The 20,000-nt window shown below is 42.3% G+C and overlaps 1 protein-coding gene across 1 annotated transcript in view; it reads right to left on the bottom strand.

Moving 5' to 3' along the window:
- Positions 1–20,000, bottom strand: part of LOC135091759 (sialin-like) — a 41,365-nt gene that overhangs the window by 13,475 nt on the left and 7,890 nt on the right. Inside the window, 4 exon segments of the mRNA XM_063989694.1 lie at positions 2,900–3,064; positions 4,503–4,603; positions 14,679–14,705; positions 15,342–15,371. Of these exon segments, the coding sequence (XP_063845764.1) occupies positions 2,900–3,064; positions 4,503–4,603; positions 14,679–14,705; positions 15,342–15,371 (323 nt within the window).

Below are 20,000 nucleotides of genomic sequence, written 5' to 3' on the forward strand. Positions count from 1 at the left end.
CTTGTGAATATAAGGGAACCAACGTGTCTTCAGCCCCAGCGCCCGGGAGCCACTTTGAACCCCTTAAGTAGTCACTGATTGGTGAATATAAGGGAATCAATAGTGTCTCCAGCCCTTAGCGCCCGGGAGCCACCTTGAGCCCGTCAAAGTAGTGTTGGGGCGGGCGAAGTAAGGCAAAGGTACACATGGTAGTGATATCGATTAGAGATCGTCGACAGTGCGCGCTTCTCATGCTTGGGGTCACGTCTCCAGCCTCCTCCTCCTCTTCCTCCTCCTCCTCTTCTTCCTCCTCTTCTTCCTCTTCCTCCTCCTCTTCATGTTCTTCCTTCGCCTTTTGATATCATGAAATGCTCCTTCTGGTCCTCCTTCACTTCTTCCATTCCTCCTCCTCCTCCTCCTCCTCCTCCTCCTCCTCCTCCTCTTGCTATCGTGACACTCCTTCTATTCATGTTTCTCCTTCCCCTCCATTTTTTTTTTCCTTCTCTCTCTCTCTCTCTCTCTCTCTCTCTCTCTCTCTCTCTCTCTCTCTCTCTCTCTCTCTCTCTCTCTCTCTCTCTCTCCGCTTTCATTTTTTCTTGTATTCCTCATTTTCTTTTTTCCTTCAATCAGTCCTACATTTTTCCTTCTTTTATTCCTTTTCTCCTTTCTTCTTTCTTCTTTCCTTCTTCCTCTTTCTATTCCTTCTTTTTTTTTTGCAGCGTCATGAAACTCTATGACTATCTGAACTTGATTCCTCCTCCTCCTCCTCCTCCTCCTCTTCCTCTTCCTCCTCCTCTTACAGCTATGCCACTGACGACCACAATGAACACAGAACACTGAAGAACGACCTCTGAATAAACCAACAATATTACTATTACTACTACTACTACTACTACTACTACTACTTCTACTACTACTACTACTATTATTACTACCACTACTATTATTGCTATTACTTTTCTTCTAATTCTAAGTATTTACTTTCCAATATCACTACTACTACTACTACTACTACTATTACTACTACTACTACTACTACTACTACTACTACTACTACTACTACTACTACTACTACTACTACGACTCAAGCTAACCTCACGACCTCTCATGTATGTATGTACGTATATATGAATGCCAGACACACCAGCGCCAGACGACACACAAACACACACACACACACACACACACACACACACACACACACACACACACACACACACATGCACACACATAAGCCAAGACACGCCCTTGCTAATGTGTGTGTGTGTGTGTGTGTGTGTGTGTGTGTGTGTGTGTGTGTGTGTGTGTGTGTGTGTGTGTGTGTGTGTGTGTGTGTCGCAATGCTCCGAAAGAAATGAGGTGATTAAGTGAGGAGAAGAAAGATGGGGAAGAGAAGGATGATGAAAACGAGGAAGAGGAGGAAGAGGAGGAGGAGGAAGAGGAGGAGGAGGAGGAGGAGGAGGAAGAGGAGGTGACACAGGGCACATTGGGGTGACCTGAAGGGCTGGCATGGTACCGCGGACACTCTCTCAATCTCTCTCTCTCTCTCTCTCTCTCTCTCTCTCTATTTCTCACTCTCTCACTCACTGGCACTGACTGAAGAGAGGGAGAGAGAGAGAGGGGGGAGGGGAGAAGAATGGGCACAAATGGAGAGTAGACGAAATGGGTCAGATTTTAGGGTGATGGGAGAGAAGGGTGAATGGGTGAAGAGGAGTGACTAGGGGTGTTTAAGGGAGAAGGGAGATAAGGTGTGACTACTGGAGAGAAAATAAGGAATGGGTGAGTTTAGGGTGAATGGAGGAAAGTAGGGTGCTTTAAGGGTGAATGGGGCGAAAGAAAGGTGATTTTAGGGTGAACTGAGAACAAAGAAAAGTGTTTTAGGGTGAAGGAAAAAAAGAAAAGCGGTGAAAGGAGAAAAAGAAGAGTGATTTTTAGAGTGAAGAGAAGTTTAGGATGAAGTGAGAAAAAAAGAAGAAAGAATTTAGGATGAAGAGAAGGAAAAAAAAAAAAGAGGGAATTCAGAGTGAAGAGACGAAAAGAAGATGACTTCAAGACTAAAAGAAAAAAGTGAAGAAAAATTTTAACCATAGCGAAGATAGAAAAAAAAACAATAAAAAAAACAAAAAGAAAACAAAAGAAAGGGAAAGAGGAAGAGGGGGAGGAAAAAGAGGAAATGTAGCACAACATGGGGAAGGAAGGGGAGATGACGGGAAGGGGAAGCTCAAAGTGACATTGGGAAGGCTGGGGAGAGGTTATAGGGGAGAGAGAATGGGGGAGGAAAGGGTAGAGTTGACTGACTTTAGAGGGGAGGGAAGGGGGAGATGGGGATTGCACTGGGTATGGGGGGAGTGGGGGAGACACAGGTGAGGGGTATGGGAGTGACATTTCGGGGGTATAGGGAGGGGAGGAATGGGGGGTGAAGGGGAGCCAGGCAATACTCCCCTCTGCACGACCTCTGTTGAGAGAGAGAGAGAGAGAGAGAGAGAGAGAGAGAGAGAGAGAGAGAGAGAGAGAGAGAGAGAGAGAGAGAGAGAGAGAGAGAGAGAGAGAGGAAATGGAGTGTGAAAGTGATGGGAAAGATGGCAAGAGTGAGAGGAGGAGGAGGAGGAGGAGGAGGAGGAGGAGGAGGAGGAGGAGGAGGAGGAGGAGGAGGAGGAGGAGGAGGAGGAGGAGAAACCGCCTTTCGATACCTGCTATATTTAATGCAAAGGTGTCGGTCTGTCATGCCCAAAGAGGAGGAGGAGGAGGAGGAGGAGGAGGAGGAGGAGGAGGAGGAGGAGGAGGAGGCGGAGGAGGAGGAAGTCATAGAATATTAACTGAACAATGGCACAGTTAGAAAAATTAATTCCTTTCACACCACCACCACCATCACCACCACGCCACCACCACCACCACCACCACGACCACCACGACCACTCACCTCCAGGGACTCCTTGGTCTTTTTCCTCCCGCAGTCGTCCACCACCGCGGAGTCGTTGTTGTGTCCATCGCCCACCACCAGAGTCATGTTGTCATAGGTGTCGTCTGCATCGTGGGAGTCGTGGGAGTCGTGAGGAGATCCATGAGCTACTGCCGTGTGGTTTACCTGTAGGGGAGAGACACACCTGTTAATACACACCTGTTATGACACCTGTTAAGACGCACCTGTTGAGAGACATCTATTAAGACACATTTGTTAATAATTAGCTGTAGAAGCAGCGCGTAGTCTTTATAGAACAAGTAAATGTGTTTCAGATTGATTGGTAATTAGGGAAAGGTGTACCGAGTGGCAGTCAAAGGGTTAACACACGTTTGTTCATATCTACACCTCTCTTTTCTACTCGTGTTAAGTTGTGTGTTTATTTTACGCCTGTTGTTAAGATACGTCTGTTTATTTCACACATCTATATCTGTTAAGTTATTTTCGTTTATTCTTCACTTGTTCATTCCACATCTGTTTATATTTGCACCTGTTGTTTTGTGTTTGAATCTCTCTCTCTCTCTCTCTCTCTCTCTCTCTCTCTCTCTCTCTCTCTCTCTCTCTCTCTCTCTCTCTCTCTCACACACACACACACACACACATCCTGGTTAGATATCACCAACGTTTAAACTTTTGACTGATAACACACACATACACAAACACACATACACACGCGCGCTTTTTTTTTTTTTTCATTATTATTAAAGGAAATGTATACTCGTATACGCAGTTACTGACAGAAGTAGAAGTTGGAGAAACCATTGAACTTCGCTACTTGAAGTGAAAAAAAGTGAGATAGTGAAAAGAAAAGAAAAAAAAATGAGATAAGGTACTTGTTCTTGAGTGTCTTGAAAAAAATAAATAAAAAAAAGGGAGAATAAGCAACAAGGGTACAATTTTAAGAGGCAGAAAAAAATAATGCGCAATAAATATAGGAAAGGATGTAGCAGTAATTTAATTAAGAGGATACGAAAAAATACATAAAAATAAAAGCGTAATTTTTGTTTTTGTTTTTAATGAAGAGATGAGATTAGAGAAAATGAAAAGATGAGATAGAAGAGAGAGAGAAAAAAAGTGAGGATAAAATAAGAAAAAAAGGAAGGGTAGACTATGAATAAAAAAGAAAGGAAGGGAGGAAAAAATAAGTCATAGAGAAGAAGAAGAAGAAGAAGAAGAAGAAGAAGAAGAAGAAGAAGAAGAAGAAGAAGAAGAAGAAGAAGAAGAAGAAGATATCAATAACAAACATATGATGAAAATGACAACGTTAAGTAGACAAGTAGATAAGTTGAGCAGGAGGAGGAGGAGGAGGAGGAAGAGGAGGAGGAGGAGGAGGAGGAGGAGGAGGAGGAGGAGGAGGAGGAGGAGGATAAACACACAAACGTCACAAGAAAAGAAAAAAAAAGAAAAACAAAAACAAAAAAGAAAGAAAAAAGAATGAAAGAATGAAGGAAAGATGAAGACGAAGATGAAAACGAAGAAAAAAATACGATGACCATAAAAAAGCAGAAAAAAAAACAAAAAAACAAAAACAAAGGGGAACAAGAAGAAGAAGAGGAGCGCTTACCATAGCAATGATAGCCACACTGAGGTTCACCTTGAGACCGTACACAATCATGAACCCGACGCATCCCAGCACGGCGAAGATCAAGCGAGCTGGGACAATGTCTGCAAGGAAAGAGACAACTGGGTGAGCCAAAACACACGTGAATAAACATAATAGTAAATAAATAAATAACGAAACAGAAATAGGTAAATAAACGAGTGTGATAGACAAATTCTGCAGGGGAAGAGACGCTGGTTAAGCCAATAAATTAATAAATAAATAATTAAATGCGTAAATAAATGAATGAGAAAGAAAAAATAAATGTATAAAAAGTGTGATAGAAAAAATACTGCAGGAGAAGAGACAACGTAAATAAATAAACAAACAGTTGAATAAATGAATAAAAACAAAAATAAATAAATAAAAAAAATACAACAAACACTACACAAATTACACTAAAAATTATAAACATTGGAACAAAAAAAAAATAATAGAAGAAAATAAAATATAATCAAGAAACTAACGAGCGATTACATGACTCGCAAAAAGGATCAGAATTCCAAACCTGGCCATAGATTAATTAGTCACAGGTATAGAGAGACAGACAGGTGTGAATGCTAACTACTCAATGGGTATTCCTGGCAGTCTCCACCCAGCCTGCTATTTTTGTAAGGGAGAGGAGAGAGGAAGAGAGAGTGGGCAGAGGAAAGGGAGAGAAAGAAGTATAATTATAGACACTAATAAAAAAAACTTAAAGGAAGAAGTCATTAGGCCTACACGTGGCTCTCTCTCTCTCTCTCTCTCTCTCTCTCTCTCTCTCTCTCTCTCTCTCTCTCTCTCTCTCTCTATTACTCATGCGAAACCAACGGAAGGAAAAAGAAAAGGAATTCTGATAAAGGAAGAGAATCAGTTACTTTTTTTCTCTCTCTCTCTCTCTCTCTCTCTCTCTCTCTCTCTCTCTCTCTCTCTCTCTCTCTCTCTCTCTCTCTCTCTCTCTCTCTCTCACCCACACACACACACACACACACACACACACACTCACACGCGAAAAGAAAAAGAAAACGGTCAGATAAAAGGAAGGAAATCAGTTACTTTTTTTCCTCCTCTCTCTCTCTCTCTCTCTCTCTCTCTGGCTGTAAAGATATTGCGTGGGAGGAATCCTTACAAATCTAAACTTTTTTCTTTTTTCCTGTGTGTGTGTGTGTGTGTGTGTGTGTGTGTGTGTGTTTCAACAGGTGGCAAATGTCAATGGTGTCTAAGAGAGAGAGAGAGAGAGAGAGAGAGAGAGAGAGAGAGAGAGAGAGAGAGAGAGAGAGAGAGAGAGAGAGAGAGAGAGAGAGAGAGAGAGAGAGAGAGAGAGAGAGAGACTGCGTAGTGAAAAATATTGATAAGCAAATACGTGGACATTTTGATAAGAAATATATTAAAAGATAAGAGAGAGAGAGAGAGAGAGAGAGAGAGAGAGAGAGAGAGAGAGAGAGAGAGAGAGAGAGAGAGAGAAAGCTTCTTCAGGAGACGATAACCTTCTTTAACCTTCACCTCCTCCTCTTCCTCTTCTTCCTTCTCCTCCTCCTCCTCCTCTTCTTCCTTGTTCTCCTCCTCCTCCTTTTCCTTCTTTACCTCTTCCTCTACCTCCTCCTCCTCCTCCTACTCCATCATCCTCTGCCAAACGTTTCAGACAAAAATACACGCATACACACACACACACACACACACACACACACACACACACACACACACACACACACACACACACACACACACACACACACACACACACACACACACACACAAGCACTTCTTTCGCTCTGTTGAATTCAACTTATTTCATCAATCTCTCTCTCTCTCTCTCTCTCTCTCTCTCTCTCTCTCTCTCTCTCTCTCTCTCTCTCTCTGCGTGTGTGTCTGTATGTGTGAGTGTTTTACATGCTTCAGCGACACGGCAACGGTCAAACACACACACACACGTACGCACACACAAGCATGCACAGACACAGGCGCGCGCACACACACACGCACACTGGCACCTCTAACTTAAATGTCACTGAGTCTGTAAGCTAAAGGTAGAAAAGCCCTCCCCCCTCCCCCCTCCCCCCATGACACCCCCTCCCTCTTTTCTCCCCCTCCCCTTCACTATGTCACCCCCCTTCCCCTTCCTTCCCCTCACCCCACATCGAGTCACCCTCTTAACCCCTCTCCCCTCTCTCTTACTTAGACAATACTGCATCTTTCTCTCTCTCTCTCTCTCTCTCTCTCTCTCTCTCTCTCTCTCTCTCTCACGCACACAGACATTTTTGCTACAATATTTATTATTACCATTATTGTCAGTAGTAGAGAGAGAGAGAGAGAGAGAGAGAGAGAGAGAGAGAGAGAGAGAGAGAGAGAGAGAGAGAGAGAGAGAGAGAGAGAGAGAGAGAGAGAAAGGGTCAGGACAAACTTGCCACATATAAGTGATATAAGAGAGAGAGAGAGAGAGAGAGAGAGAGAGAGAGAGAGAGAGAGAGAGAGAGAGAGAGAGAGAGAGAGAGAGAGAGAGAGAAACAGCAACCAACCACACACACACACACAAAAAAAAATACCCTCCCCCCTCCCCCCTCTCTCTCTCTCTCTTTCTTTAAAATGAGAAAATAAGAAAGGAATAGAAAAGTGAGTTAATTTGCTTTATCCCTCGTAGCTAAGAAGAAAGATGGCGCCCTTCGCAAAGCACTGTCTTCATGCATCATTTGTGGCCCTTAACGAGGCGACCTGACGGGGGGGTGGGGAGGAATGATGGGGGGAAGGGGGGAGAGGAAGGGATGGGGGAAGGGTAAAAGGGGTAAGGGAGGATGTGAGGGGGAGAGTAATAGGGGGTGCTGAAATTCTGTTAGATGGATAGGAGGGGATGGGACACTCTCTCTCTCTCTCTCTCTCTCTCTCTCTCTCTCTCTCTCTCTCTCTCTCTCTCTCTCTCTCTCTCTCTCTCTCTCACATGACCGTGGGAGCAGAAACCTCCCTCATCTGCCTTCATCTGCCTTCACTCACCCCTTTTCTCTCTCTCTCTCTCTCTCTCTCTCTCTCTCTCTCTCTCTCTCTCTCTCTCTCTCTCTCTCTCTCGTACCCTTGCCCTTCAGTCTCTGAGCCTCAAATATTATCCAGCAAGAGAGAGAGAGAGAGAGAGAGAGAGAGAGAGAGAGAGAGAGAGAGAGAGAGAGAGAGAGAGAGAGAGAGAGAGAGAGAGAGAGAGTTTCGAAACCCTCTTAGTGGCCACACGTTCCCAGAAAGTGTCGGGATGTTGGCACCTCAGAGTCTGGCGGCGGACGACTGGCGGCGGACGAGGAGGAGGAGGAGGAGGAGGAGGAGGAGGAGGAGGAGGTAGTGGTGGTGGTGGTGGTGATGGTGAAGAAAAAGAAGAAGAAGAAGAAGAAGAAGACCAATAGGAGGAGGGAGGAGGAGGAGAACACGGAGAACAAGAAAAACAAGAACAAGAAAATCACCACCATCATCACCACCACCATCACCACCACCACCACCACCACCACCACCACCACCACTAACAACAACAACAAGAAACAAGAGGAAGAGGAAGAAGAGGAGGAGGATATTAATATATTCAGATGGTTCCTTATATCATTAAATATTTCGTGAAGAAAAGAACCCCAAAGCAGTCATAAATATAAGGCACATTGATATTCCAAAGCTGGGTAGTGTGTCTATAAATTTAAGAATACCACTGAATAATATTTGCCTGTATAATTAATTAGTCCTTTAAAAATTAAAGTAAAAAAAGGGAATTATAACTAAAATATTCAGAAACACAGGATTATCACTGTATATCTTCACCTGTAGAATTATTAACTGTATAAAATCAAAGCAGAAATGAATTAGCTGCACAGGTAAGCATCAGGTGTTGGTGTATTTGTGACAAGCATTTTGCAGGTGTTCCCACAGGTGTCGCGTATCATACAGGTAACTAAGTAAGGGTAAGAGTGGAAGCTGCAAAAGATCCCATTTTAAATTTACCTGAATGAGCACCTGTGATATAAATCCAATTAAAGTGATATTATTTGGCAATACACACATACACCCTCCCCCACACACACACACACAAACACACACAAACACACGTGCCTTTTCACACCTGGGTCTAAATATTGCACGTGCTTTTCGCTATGACAGGTAAACAAAACACCTGCCAGAAACCAAGACTAAATCCTGCCTGCTTTAATGAGGACATGGGATGTTTCTGAGGGGAGGGGGAGAGAGAGAGAGGGAAGGGGATGATTGAAGGGGAGAGGGGGTGAGGGTATAGGAGAGGGGGTGAAGACAGACACACACACACACACACACACACACACACACACACACACACACACACACACACACACACACACAGACAGACGGAGAAAATGATAAAATAGTTGAAAAGAAACTGCTGACGAGAGAGAGAGAGAGAGAGAGAGAGAGAGAGAGAGAGAGAGAGAGAGAGAGAGAGAGAGAGAGAGAGAGAGAGAGAGAGAGAGAGAGAGGTATACGTGCAGTACTATCCGTCTTCCCTCTCCCTCCTCTCTCTTTGTCTCTCCCACATCCTTACCCTCCTCGTCTCCCTCTCCTCTGTCACCTTCACTCACTCTCTCTCTCTCTCTCTCTCTCACTCTCTCTATTGATGTCAAGCAGACTAAATTAAAGGTAGTTTAAGAGTTCTGTCGCAATACATCACCTTCCCCTTGTTATGCGAGGTTGTTGAACCGTGTTGCTGTGTGGTGGTGGTGGTGGTGATGGGGTAGAAGCCCAGTATATAGAAAACAGTGTGGTAGAAAATGACGTGTGATTGGAAAGTGTGGTAGATCATTAACTGTGGTAGAAAAGTGCGGTAGAAACTAAAGAGCAATAGAAAAATAGTAAAAAAAAAAAAAAAGAGCGAGAGAGAAAAAAACAATAAATTAATCCCATGGTTGCATTACAGTTGTCCAGTGTTAAATATAAACTGTAATTTGTAACAGAAAAAATAAAAAAAACGAATATATTTTGTAACTGTATTGCAAATGGGAGCTGAAAAATAGAGTTGCAATGCGTGGCCAGCTGGAAAAAAAAAGCTCAATTTGGTGTTGGTGGCTGTGGTGTTGAACAAGGGCAAATACTGGTGTTGCTAAACTAGTGTTGCATTGTTGGTGTTGAGTTCCTGTGATGCTGGTGTTGGTCTTCGTGTTGTAAAGCAGTTTGATATTACTAGCTGTGGTGTTGAAGGAGAAAAATTGTGGTGTTGCTTGAATGGTGTTGAGTGCCTGATATATTGGTGCTGGTACTGGTGTTGCTGGCTCAGGTGTTGAATAAAAACATATACTGGTGTTGCATGTGTTGTGTTTTCGAGATGCAGGTATTGGTACTTGCATGAAGAGGCTGAGAAAGGCAGGATACGGTGTTAAAAGGGTGTTGAGAGAGAGAGAGAGAGAGAGAGTGTGGGGGGGGTGATGTAAGAAAGGGTGATGGACAAGAGTGAGGGTGTGTGGAATAAAAATGCTCTCACGTGATACAGAACCTCTCTCTCTCTCTCTCTCTCTCTCTCTCTCTCTCTCTCTCTCTCTCTCTCTCTCTCTCTCTCTCTCTCATGGCACCATATGACCCCACTTGCACAACCCTTGACATTCAACTTAAAAGAATCATGTCCACAGTAATAAATCCATCATACTCCCATTTGTAGGAATAAAAATATAAAGCTGAGTGTTCCCGGTCCCCCATCCCTTCCCTTTTAGTGGCCCTTTACGACGCGAAGGGAATGCATAGTGGGTTGAAGAGGGAATTACTTGCATTAAACTGATATGAAGCTAAGGGGCTGTCGCTGGGTTATCTGAACGCCTGATGTTCCTGCCCACCTACATGCACTTACAGATTCTCTCTCTCTCTCTCTCTCTCTCTCTCTCTCTCTCTCTCTCTCTCTCTCTCTCTCTCTCTCTCTCTCTCTCTCTTAGGTCAAGTTTTCATTTATTCATTTATCTATTTTTTTTTTTTTAGCTGATAATGAAATGCTTGTTAATCTATCACTGAAATTACAAGAGCAGCAAGCGTTGTTAAAAATCTTGATAACTTCCACTAGCGTCTGTTGGAAAGGTGTAGAGTCCTTATTAAACTAACCAGAATAATGAAAGCAGCCTTCAAAACCCCAATAACCCCAATTAATCAAAACACGCTTGAAAACCCCAAACATTTCCATGAGGACCTGCCAAACTCTCACTGGAATCTTGAAAACATCCTTGAAAACCCCTATAACTTCTAAAAGAATCTACTTAACTCAACCTAGAATCATGAAAACACTCTTCACACCCCAACATCCATCACTAGAAACAGTTAAACTACCCGTAAACTCAAAATATCCTTGAATACCACAAACACTTCCACTATGACTAAACTAAACTGCTAAACTATGACCAGAAACACGAAAACACCCTTGAAAATCCGAACAACTTCCAGCTCCTTGAAAATTCTGAACAGTAGATAGGTGCTGAGTATATGAGAGTATATACATAGGTTGGCGTGGCAGTGCAAGGTCGCAGAGACGTGTAGGCCAGTCAAGGTGAGGACAAAAGGGTGTAGGTGTGTGTCTGTGTGTGTGTACGAGTGTGTGAGTGTATAGCTAGTAACCTCAAGGTGTAAAAAGAGTAGAAAAGTGTTGTTTACGAGAAAGTATAGCGAAAGTTGATGATTCAGGGTCTAGCAAGTGTATTATGAGAGAAATGGGTCTTGGCAAAGTGTGTGTGTGTGTGTGTGTGTGTGTGTGTGTGTGTGTGTGTGTGTGTGTGTGTGTGTGTGTGCATTAGTAGAAAGCCCCTAAACGCTAAACGGCGCAGTATGTGAGCCATTTCGTGCTTGTATCTCTCTCTCTCTCTCTCTCTCTCTCTCTCTCTCTCTCTCTCTCTCTCTCTCTCTCTCTCTCTCTCTCTCTCTCTCTCTCTCTGTGTTCGATTTCCATTAGCTTATTTCAATGCTTTCACCATACCATCCATTTCTCTCTCTCTCTCTCTCTCTCTCTCTCTCTCTCTCTCTCTCTCTCTCTCTCTCTCTCTCTCTTCGATTTCCAGTATGTTATTTCACTGTCTTCAATAAAGTATCCATATCTCTCTCTCTCTCTCTCTCTCTCTCTCTCTCTCTCTCTCTCTCTCTCTCTCTCTCTCTCTCTCTCTCTCTCTCTCTCTCTCTCTCTCTCTCTCTCTCTCTCTCAGGTAATCACGCTAATGGAACAGGCTAATTGCACCACGACAAATAACATCAACAAGACTCATTACAGACAAAACAACAAATGCATAAATACAAAGAAGAAAATAGGTAATCATAATTTCTCTTTTTCTCCTATTTTCTTCTTCAAATGGGTAACTAAAATATACGTAAATACTTGGGGAAAAGTCTTCTTTTTTGGCGCCTGACTCAAGGGTAAAGTTGGCATAAAGTTAATCTCTCTCTCTCTCTCTCTCTCTCTCTCTCTCTCTTTATTTCCCTCAAATTATAGGCAAAGTTTATAAATATGCAGACGAGGTGAGGTTAGTTATAATTCTTCAAACATTCTTGATTTTAGTGATAATAAATTCCTAACTATTTAACTTGAAGATGTTTGGTTATTGCGTATGTTTCCCTCTCTCTCTCTCTCTCTCTCTCTCTCTCTCTCTCTCTCTCTCTCTCTCTCTCTCTCTCTCTCTCTGTCTTTTGCAAGGTGCTCTGATGTTTGCAAGATTAATACGTCTACGGCATGATAGTGATATATTTACTAGTTTCCCAAGGCTCTAGTGTGTGTGTGTGTGTGTGTGTGTGTGTGTGTGTGTGTGTGTGTGTGTGTGTGTGTGTGTGTGTGTGTGTGTCTAGGTTTCAGGGACACAGGTTTGAAGTTGAAGTATGGTGTGTGTATGTGTGAGTGTGTGTGTATGTGTGTGTGTGTGTGTGTGTGTGTGTGTGTGTGTGATAATGTGACTCGTGTCTCTCTCTCTCTCTCTCTCTCTCTCTCTCTCTCTCTCTCTCTCTCTCTCTCTCTCTCTCTCTCTCTCTCTCTCTCTCACACACACACACACACACAGAACGACTCCCTGATGTCCTCTGTCCTTCCCTCCCACTTTCCTCTCTTCGTTCCCTCTCACAACACATCTCCTTTCCTCTCCCAAAGCTCTCACTCACTCTCTTCTTTCCCTCCCTCCATATCCTTCCCTTCTTTCCTCCTTTTTCCTTCCTTAACTAAATGCACTTCTTATCTCTTCCCTTTGTTTCTTTTCCTCTTATTTTTCTTTCTCCTTTACTTTTTTTCCCTTACAGCATCTCATCTTTTCTCTCACTTTTCTCTTCTACCTCGCATTTTTATCTTAATCTCTCTTCCATCTCATCATTCACTCTCTTCACAACATTACTTTACTATCCTATCTCTTTATCTCTCTTCTATCTCGTCTTTTCTCACAGCATCTACCTAATCCCATACAATCTCTGTAGCAAAACGTATTCTATTTCATCTTTCCCCTTCTCTCTCATCTTTCCCCTCGTGTCATCTCCCTTTTATCCCATCCATTTCATCACAGTCCACTCCCTCCACTCCCACAATGCAATAGTTCACTCTCCTTCCTCTCATTTCACCTTCGTTATTTCACTCGTCTCCCAAGAATTCACTGCAACAAGTTACGATATGTTACGTGGAAAAGGCACTAGGAAAAGGTTACCGAGACTTTTGCTTCTGTTACTCAGTTATTTGTCTGTCTGTTGCTCCTTATCTCTTGTTTTACCGAGAAGGATGCTGCCTACGTGTCTACGTGAGTGCGGGCGTGTGTGTGCGTGTGTATGTGGACGCCTCTCGCACGTGTGATTGTGTGGTGCAATGATGAGTCAGAATAAAACGTTTAGGATGTTACCTATCTACTCTGTGTGTGTGTGTGTGTGTGTGTGTGTGTGTGTGTGTTCTCAGGTGTGCACTTAATTCTAAAATACGTACATCTGCATCTGTGTTTTAGTTACTTCACAGCATCTACGTCATTTCCTCTCCTGCATCATATCCAGTTCTACCCCTTCACCTCTTCACATCTCCCGTTATTGTGTCACGGGAGAGGCAAAACATCACTCTTTCTCCTTACACTGTTATTCACCCTTATTCACTCCACCTCTCTCTCTCTCTCTCTCTCTCTCTCTCTCTCTCTCTCTCTCTCTCTCTCTCTCTCTCTCTCATTCATTAGACTCTCTCTCTCTCTCTCTCTCTCTCTCTCTCATTCATTAGAGTCTTAACATTAATTTTCCTGTTGTAATTAATTGTTATTGATTCTTCTCTAATTATTTGTTATTTATTGTCTATAGTAAATGTCGTAACTAATGTGCACCTCTCTCTCTCTCTCTCTCTCTCTCTCTCTCTCTCTCTCTCTCTCTCTCTCTCTCTCTCTCTCTCTCTCTCTCTCTTTAAAACATATGCGCAAGTCACCAATCTAACCCACCTGCAAGTATTAATTTCACACACACACACACACACACACACACACACACACACACACACACACACACACACACACACACCACTACTACTACCACCACTGCTTCTACAACCACCACCACCACCACCACCACCACTACTACTACTACAATTCATCTCTCTCTCTCTCTCTCTCTCTCTCTCTCTCTCTCTCTCTCTCTCTCTCTCTCTCTCTCTCTCTCTCTCTACACCACCCACGCCACTACGTCATTACACCACTACACTTCACCGTGCATACCGCTCCCCTGGCACCCTCCCACCTGCAGGTACCCTAACTAGAGTAACAAGCATAACAACCCATTATCATTGCTGCTAATAGGACCTTCCTCTCTCTCCCAGGAACGCCATTAGTAAGGTGTCAGTTGTTAAGTGCTGCTACGGTTTGTTAAGTGCACATTCGGTTGTTAAGTTCAAAGACAGGTTGTTTAAAGTGGTTAATTGGGTTGTTAGTGTTGTTAGTGATGTAATTTGGTTGATGGATGAATGTAATATTTTTTTTCATCATCGTTGTTAGAGAAAATAGTTTCGGTATAATAATGATAGAACTACTACTACTACTACTACTACTACTACTACTACTACAAGAACTATGATGGTTGCTAATGTCAATGATAATAATAATGACAATGATAATAATACCATAACAACAACAACAACAACAACAACAACAACAACAATAATAATAATAATAATAATAATAATAATAATAATAATAATAATAATAATAATAGTTTACTCACTCTTCTTCTCTTCTTCTTTTTCCTCTGCTTGCGTGTAAGAGAAAAGACAAGAAAGATGAAACGCATGCACACACACACACACACACACACACACACACACACACACACACACACACACACACACACACACACACACACACTTGCGGCAAAACATGAATGAAGTCAGTGTACTACAATATACAAACAAACAAACACACGCGCAATAAACAAAAGCAAATAAACGACAAAATATTTTCCATGGACGAAAATCAAAGAAAAAAGAAACGAAAAATTCAAAACAAATCCTCGTTTAATGTTTCAACTTGAGACGGCTTCTTTGTTACTTGAATATACACCTCTCTCTCTCTCTCTCTCTCTCTCTCTCTCTCTCTCTCTCTCTCTCTCTCTCTCTCTCTCTCTCTTGCAGGCCAGTTAAGAGCACAAAAAAAAAAAAGAAAAACACGAAAAAAAAAACCAGAACATTACTTTCTCACCCACAAAAAATAACATAAAAAAAAACAAAAAAACAAAGAAAGAACTCCATTTTCTATGATTTCCTTTCAAACACCACCATTACAGCATTTCCCCTTTCACGATCACGGCCACACAGTCAATCACCCCAGCACATGACACTAGATAAGCAATGAGAGCTGATCTGGCTGCCTGTTATCAAGGAGCACTCACCTTCCTTGGTCCTCAGGGGAATGGTCTCCTCTGCAAGCGGCGTGGAATGATAAGGTGACAAGGTACATTAGTCAGCGAGGAAAGTGGAGATAAGGAGTCGGTTAGGCGTGACTGGAGATAAGAGAAGAGGCTTTGAATCTATCTCCCTCGCTAATGTGATAGGGAAAAGGCGATTTAATACTGCTAATCTAGTGTTTGTTGAGCGTTGCGTGAGGTTAGGTTAGGTTATAGAAGAGAGTTGAATTATCTTTCCTATGCTAATGTAATAAGGAAATAGGATACATTTATGTTAGTCAAGGTTTGTGGGAATTACACCATCTAGATATGACAGCACGCGTGACTGCGAAAAGGGATTTAATACTGCTAATCTCGTGTTTTGGAGAAGCTTACACGGATGATCAGAGAGGTGATACAGTACGTTCTACAATGATAAGGTGAGAGGAAAGGTATCTAATACTGTTAATCTATTGCAATAAGAACTGTCTGCTTTGATAAGTTGACGAGAAATTTGATTCTGTTGTCTAGTGTTTTTTGTGGGATTAAGTTACGTACAAGTTTGTTTGTGTCTGAGAATCATTAGAGAAGGGAGTTGGAATCGTTCTTCTCTGCTAAAATCAAGGGAAAGAAGGATTCATTACTGTCAATCTAGTGTTTTGTGGGACTTAGTTACCCATGAGTGAACTTAAGTTAATATTTGGATAGAATTAGAGGATAAGATGAGTTATAGTATTGTTCATCTGCTTTTTCAAATATAGCAAACAATAAAAGTGTATGATGGTGCGTGAAACAAAAAAAAAGAGTATGTAAAAAAAGTGTATATTAAGTGAACACCAAAACCAACCATTGTATAAAAGGTAGAACAATGAAAACAGATACAAGAAACGACGAGGCGACGTACAGCAATAGTCAGTCAGTGTACGATGGAGTGTAAACAAAGACTAAAGCAGTATTTGAAAAGCCAGGCACAAAGAAAGCCACTAACTAAAAGCTGACTAAAGGAAGCACAGAGGAAGAGGAGGAGAAGGAGGAGGAGAAGAAGGGGGTAAGCCATGCCCCGTCGTACGCTTCCAACCAGTGGCTTTGAATGAATGATGAACAATGAACCAAGTAAATGAATAAACAAATGAACAACGAGGCTTTTGGTGAAAATTAAGTCATTTATATTTTCTCCTTGGATGAGATTGTGAATAAACAAGGAAAGGGAATAGAATTATACAAAAGACGCAAATGAATAAATTAATTTAGATTTGTATACAAGGACATGATAACAGAGAGAGAGAGAGAGAGAGAGAGAGAGAGAGAGAGAGAGAGAGAGAGAGAGAGAGAGAGAGAGAGAGAGAGAGAGAGAGAGAGAGAGTAATAAACGATAATTATGTAACATGAATAATCACACGACGCTAAATAACTAAAACAATTAAAGGAAAAATAATAATAATAATAATAATAATAATAATAATAATAATAATAATAATAATAATAAGAAGAAGAAGAAGAAGAAGAAGAAGAAGAAGAAAAAGAAGAAGTAAAATTATTATGAGAAATCGTTGCATTAAAGAAAAAACAATTATCATTAAGCTCATCAGCATTCTTGGAGAGAGAGAGAGAGAGAGAGAGAGAGAGAGAGAGAGAGAGAGAGAGAGAGAGAGAGCACGCAGTAAGAAGGATGCTGGTGTGGATGACGTAATAAAATGATAACATAGCTGATGAAACTTTCTCTCTCTCTCTCTCTCTCTCTCTCTCTCTCTCTCTCTCTCTCTCTCTCTCTCTCTCTCTCTCTCTCTCTCTCTCAAATGACAATCACGTGTTTCTTCATTCTCACCCTCCTACTCCTCCTCCTCCACATACCCCCATGCTCAAATCTCTCTCTCTCTCTCTCTCTCTCTCTCTCTCTCTCTCTCTCTCTCTCTCTCTCTCTCTCTCTCTCTCTCTCTCCTCCAAACTACCTAACTTTTCTCCTTTTCTTTGGCACACAGTTTCTCCTCTCTCTCTTCTCTCCCTTCCTCTTTTTCTCTCTTACCCCTTCTCTCCTCTCCCTTCTTTCCTCCCCTCTTACTCTCTTTCCTCTTGTTCACCTTTTCTCTCCTCAGTCTCTTTAATTAATCTAAACTGCATGATTTATAAGCCTTGCAAGGACCAATAAATCTGATGCTGTTTGTTCCTCATTTGTGTTCTGTTGTGTTCCTCCCCCAGTCTCATTAATAGAAATTTTGCCCCTAACATTGTCTTCTCCTCCTCCTCCTCCTCCTCCTCCTCCCTTATATGCATAGCAACCTTCGCAATATGTGCAAAAACTGGTTGTGTGTGTGTGTGTGTGTGTGTGTGTGTGTGTGTGTGTGTGTGTGTGTGTGTGTGTGTGTGTGTGTGTGTGTGTCATAGAGGATCTTTGTTTGTGTGCGTTTTAATCCTAGAATTTTTTTTAACATTCAAGTACATATGATAGATACACATTCTCTCTCTCTCTCTCTCTCTCTCTCTCTCTCTCTCTCTCTCTCTCTCTCTCTCTCTCTCTCTCTCTCTCTCTCTCTCTCTCTCGTGCTTACGCAGGTTTGATTATTCATTATTCTGCATTCACATCATCTCCTTCTCTTAAAAGACTTGTTCTCCTCCTCCTCCTCCTCTTCCATTAGATTTTCCTCCTCCTCCTCCTCCTCCTTCTCCTCCTTCATTAGATCCTCCTCCACCGTCTCCTCCTTCTCCTCCTCCATCATATCCTTCTCCTCTTAAAAGACTTGTTCTCCTCCTCCGTCTCCTCTTCAATTAGATTCTTCTCCTCCTCCTCCGTCTTCTCCTCCTCCTCCTACTCCGACCATGTACAATCTTAACCATATGTGCCCTCTCCCTATCCTTCTCCCTCTCTTTCTCTCTGCCCACTTCATTATCCCCTTTCCCTCCTCCTCCTACTCCTATTCCTCCTCCTCCTCCTCCTCCTCCTGACTTTGACCTTGGTTAAAATACTAAGGCGCCTCCCAGCAACGCCAACGATTTTGTTTGCTTGCTTTACTGACACACACATTGAGAGAGAGAGAGAGAGAGAGAGAGAGAGAGAGAGAGAGAGAGAGAGAGAGAGAGAGAGAGAGAGAGAGAGAGATATCCTGGTACCTTATCTACTTCCTTATCATTTCTTCATCAAAAAAAGAAAGCAAACACGAACACAAAAATAATCAATACTTTCTACTTTCCTCCTGTTCTTTATTCTCTTTTACATTTCTCTCTCTCTCTCTCTCTCTCTCTCTCTCTCTCTCTCTCTCTCTCTCTCTCTCTCTCTCTCTCTATTCCTATTGTTCTCCCTATCAATTCCTTTTCCTCATTCTTGTCTTCCTCCTTCTCCATCTCCTCTTTTCTCCTCCTCCTCCTACTTCTCTTCTTCCGTCACCACATGTATCCCTTCTCCTCCTCCTCCTCCTCCTCCTCCTCCTCCTCCTCCTCCTCCTCTTCTTCTTCCTCCTCCTCCTCCTCCTACGCATAGTAACTTTCAACCTTGTAGTAGTTAGTATAAGAACTAGTATATCATTGTGTGTGTGCGTGTGTGTGTGTGTGTGTGTGTGTGTGTGTGTGTGTGTGTGTGTGTGTGTGTGTGTGTGTGTGTGTGTGTGTGAGTGTGTGCGTGTGTGTGTGATAAACGCTTGTGTAAGGAACATGATATAAAAGAAAGAAAATATTTAGTGACCTTGCATAATATGAGAGAGAGAGAGAGAGAGAGAGAGAGAGAGAGAGAGAGAGAGAGAGAGAGAGAGAGAGAGAGAGAGAGAGAGAGAGAGAGAGAGAGAGAGAGAGAGAGAGAGAGACTGAAAATAAAAATAGCTTACATCGATGAATAATAAGAAAAACAAAAATAAGGAAAGGGAAAAAAAACAAGAGAAAGAAGAGGATGACAATTAGGAAAAATGTGCAAAAAGAGAAGATGAAGAACAAATACAATAAACAAAGAAACGAGAGACTAAATTGATGACGAAGTTAATAATAATAATAATAATAATAATAATAATAATAATAATAATAATAATAATAATAATAATAATGATAATATCTCCCATTTGGCAACAGATTTAAACAACAACAACAACAACGACAAAACAACAACAACAACAACATAACAGGCGTAACACTGAAAGGGCAACAACACAACAAAAAAGAGGAGGAGGAGGAGGAGGAGGAGGAGGAGGAGGAGGAGGAGGAGGAGGAGGAGGAGGAGGAGGAGGAGGAGGATATTTGTCAGTATCCTATTTTTTTTTAGGGGGTATCCAAGGTCTCTCTCTCTCTCTCTCTCTCTCTCTCTCTCTCTCTCTCTCTCTCTCTCTCTCTCTCTCTACTAACTACGTACAATGTGTCTTAATCTATGCATCGTATGTGTGTGTTTGTGTGTGTGTGTGTGTGTGTGTGTGTGTGTGTGTGTGTGTGTGTGTGTGTGTGTGTGTGTGTGTGTGTGTGTGTGTGTGTGTGTGTGTGTGTGTGTCTGAGGGTTTTGTCTCTCTCTCTCTCTCTCTTGGCAAGCATTTTCCTTCAATTCTCCCAATCCATTTCTCTCTCTCTCTCTCTCTCTCTCTCTCTCTCTCTCTCTCTCTCTCTCTCTCTCTCTCTCTCTCTCTCTCTCTCATCCTAATTCCCCCTCTCTCTTGTTTCTCTCACACTTTATGTTCGCTCTTTCTCTTCCTCCTCTCT

The sequence above is a fragment of the Scylla paramamosain genome, chromosome 38, assembly GCF_035594125.1.
Source record: "Scylla paramamosain isolate STU-SP2022 chromosome 38, ASM3559412v1, whole genome shotgun sequence".
NCBI lineage: Eukaryota > Metazoa > Arthropoda > Malacostraca > Decapoda > Portunidae > Scylla > Scylla paramamosain.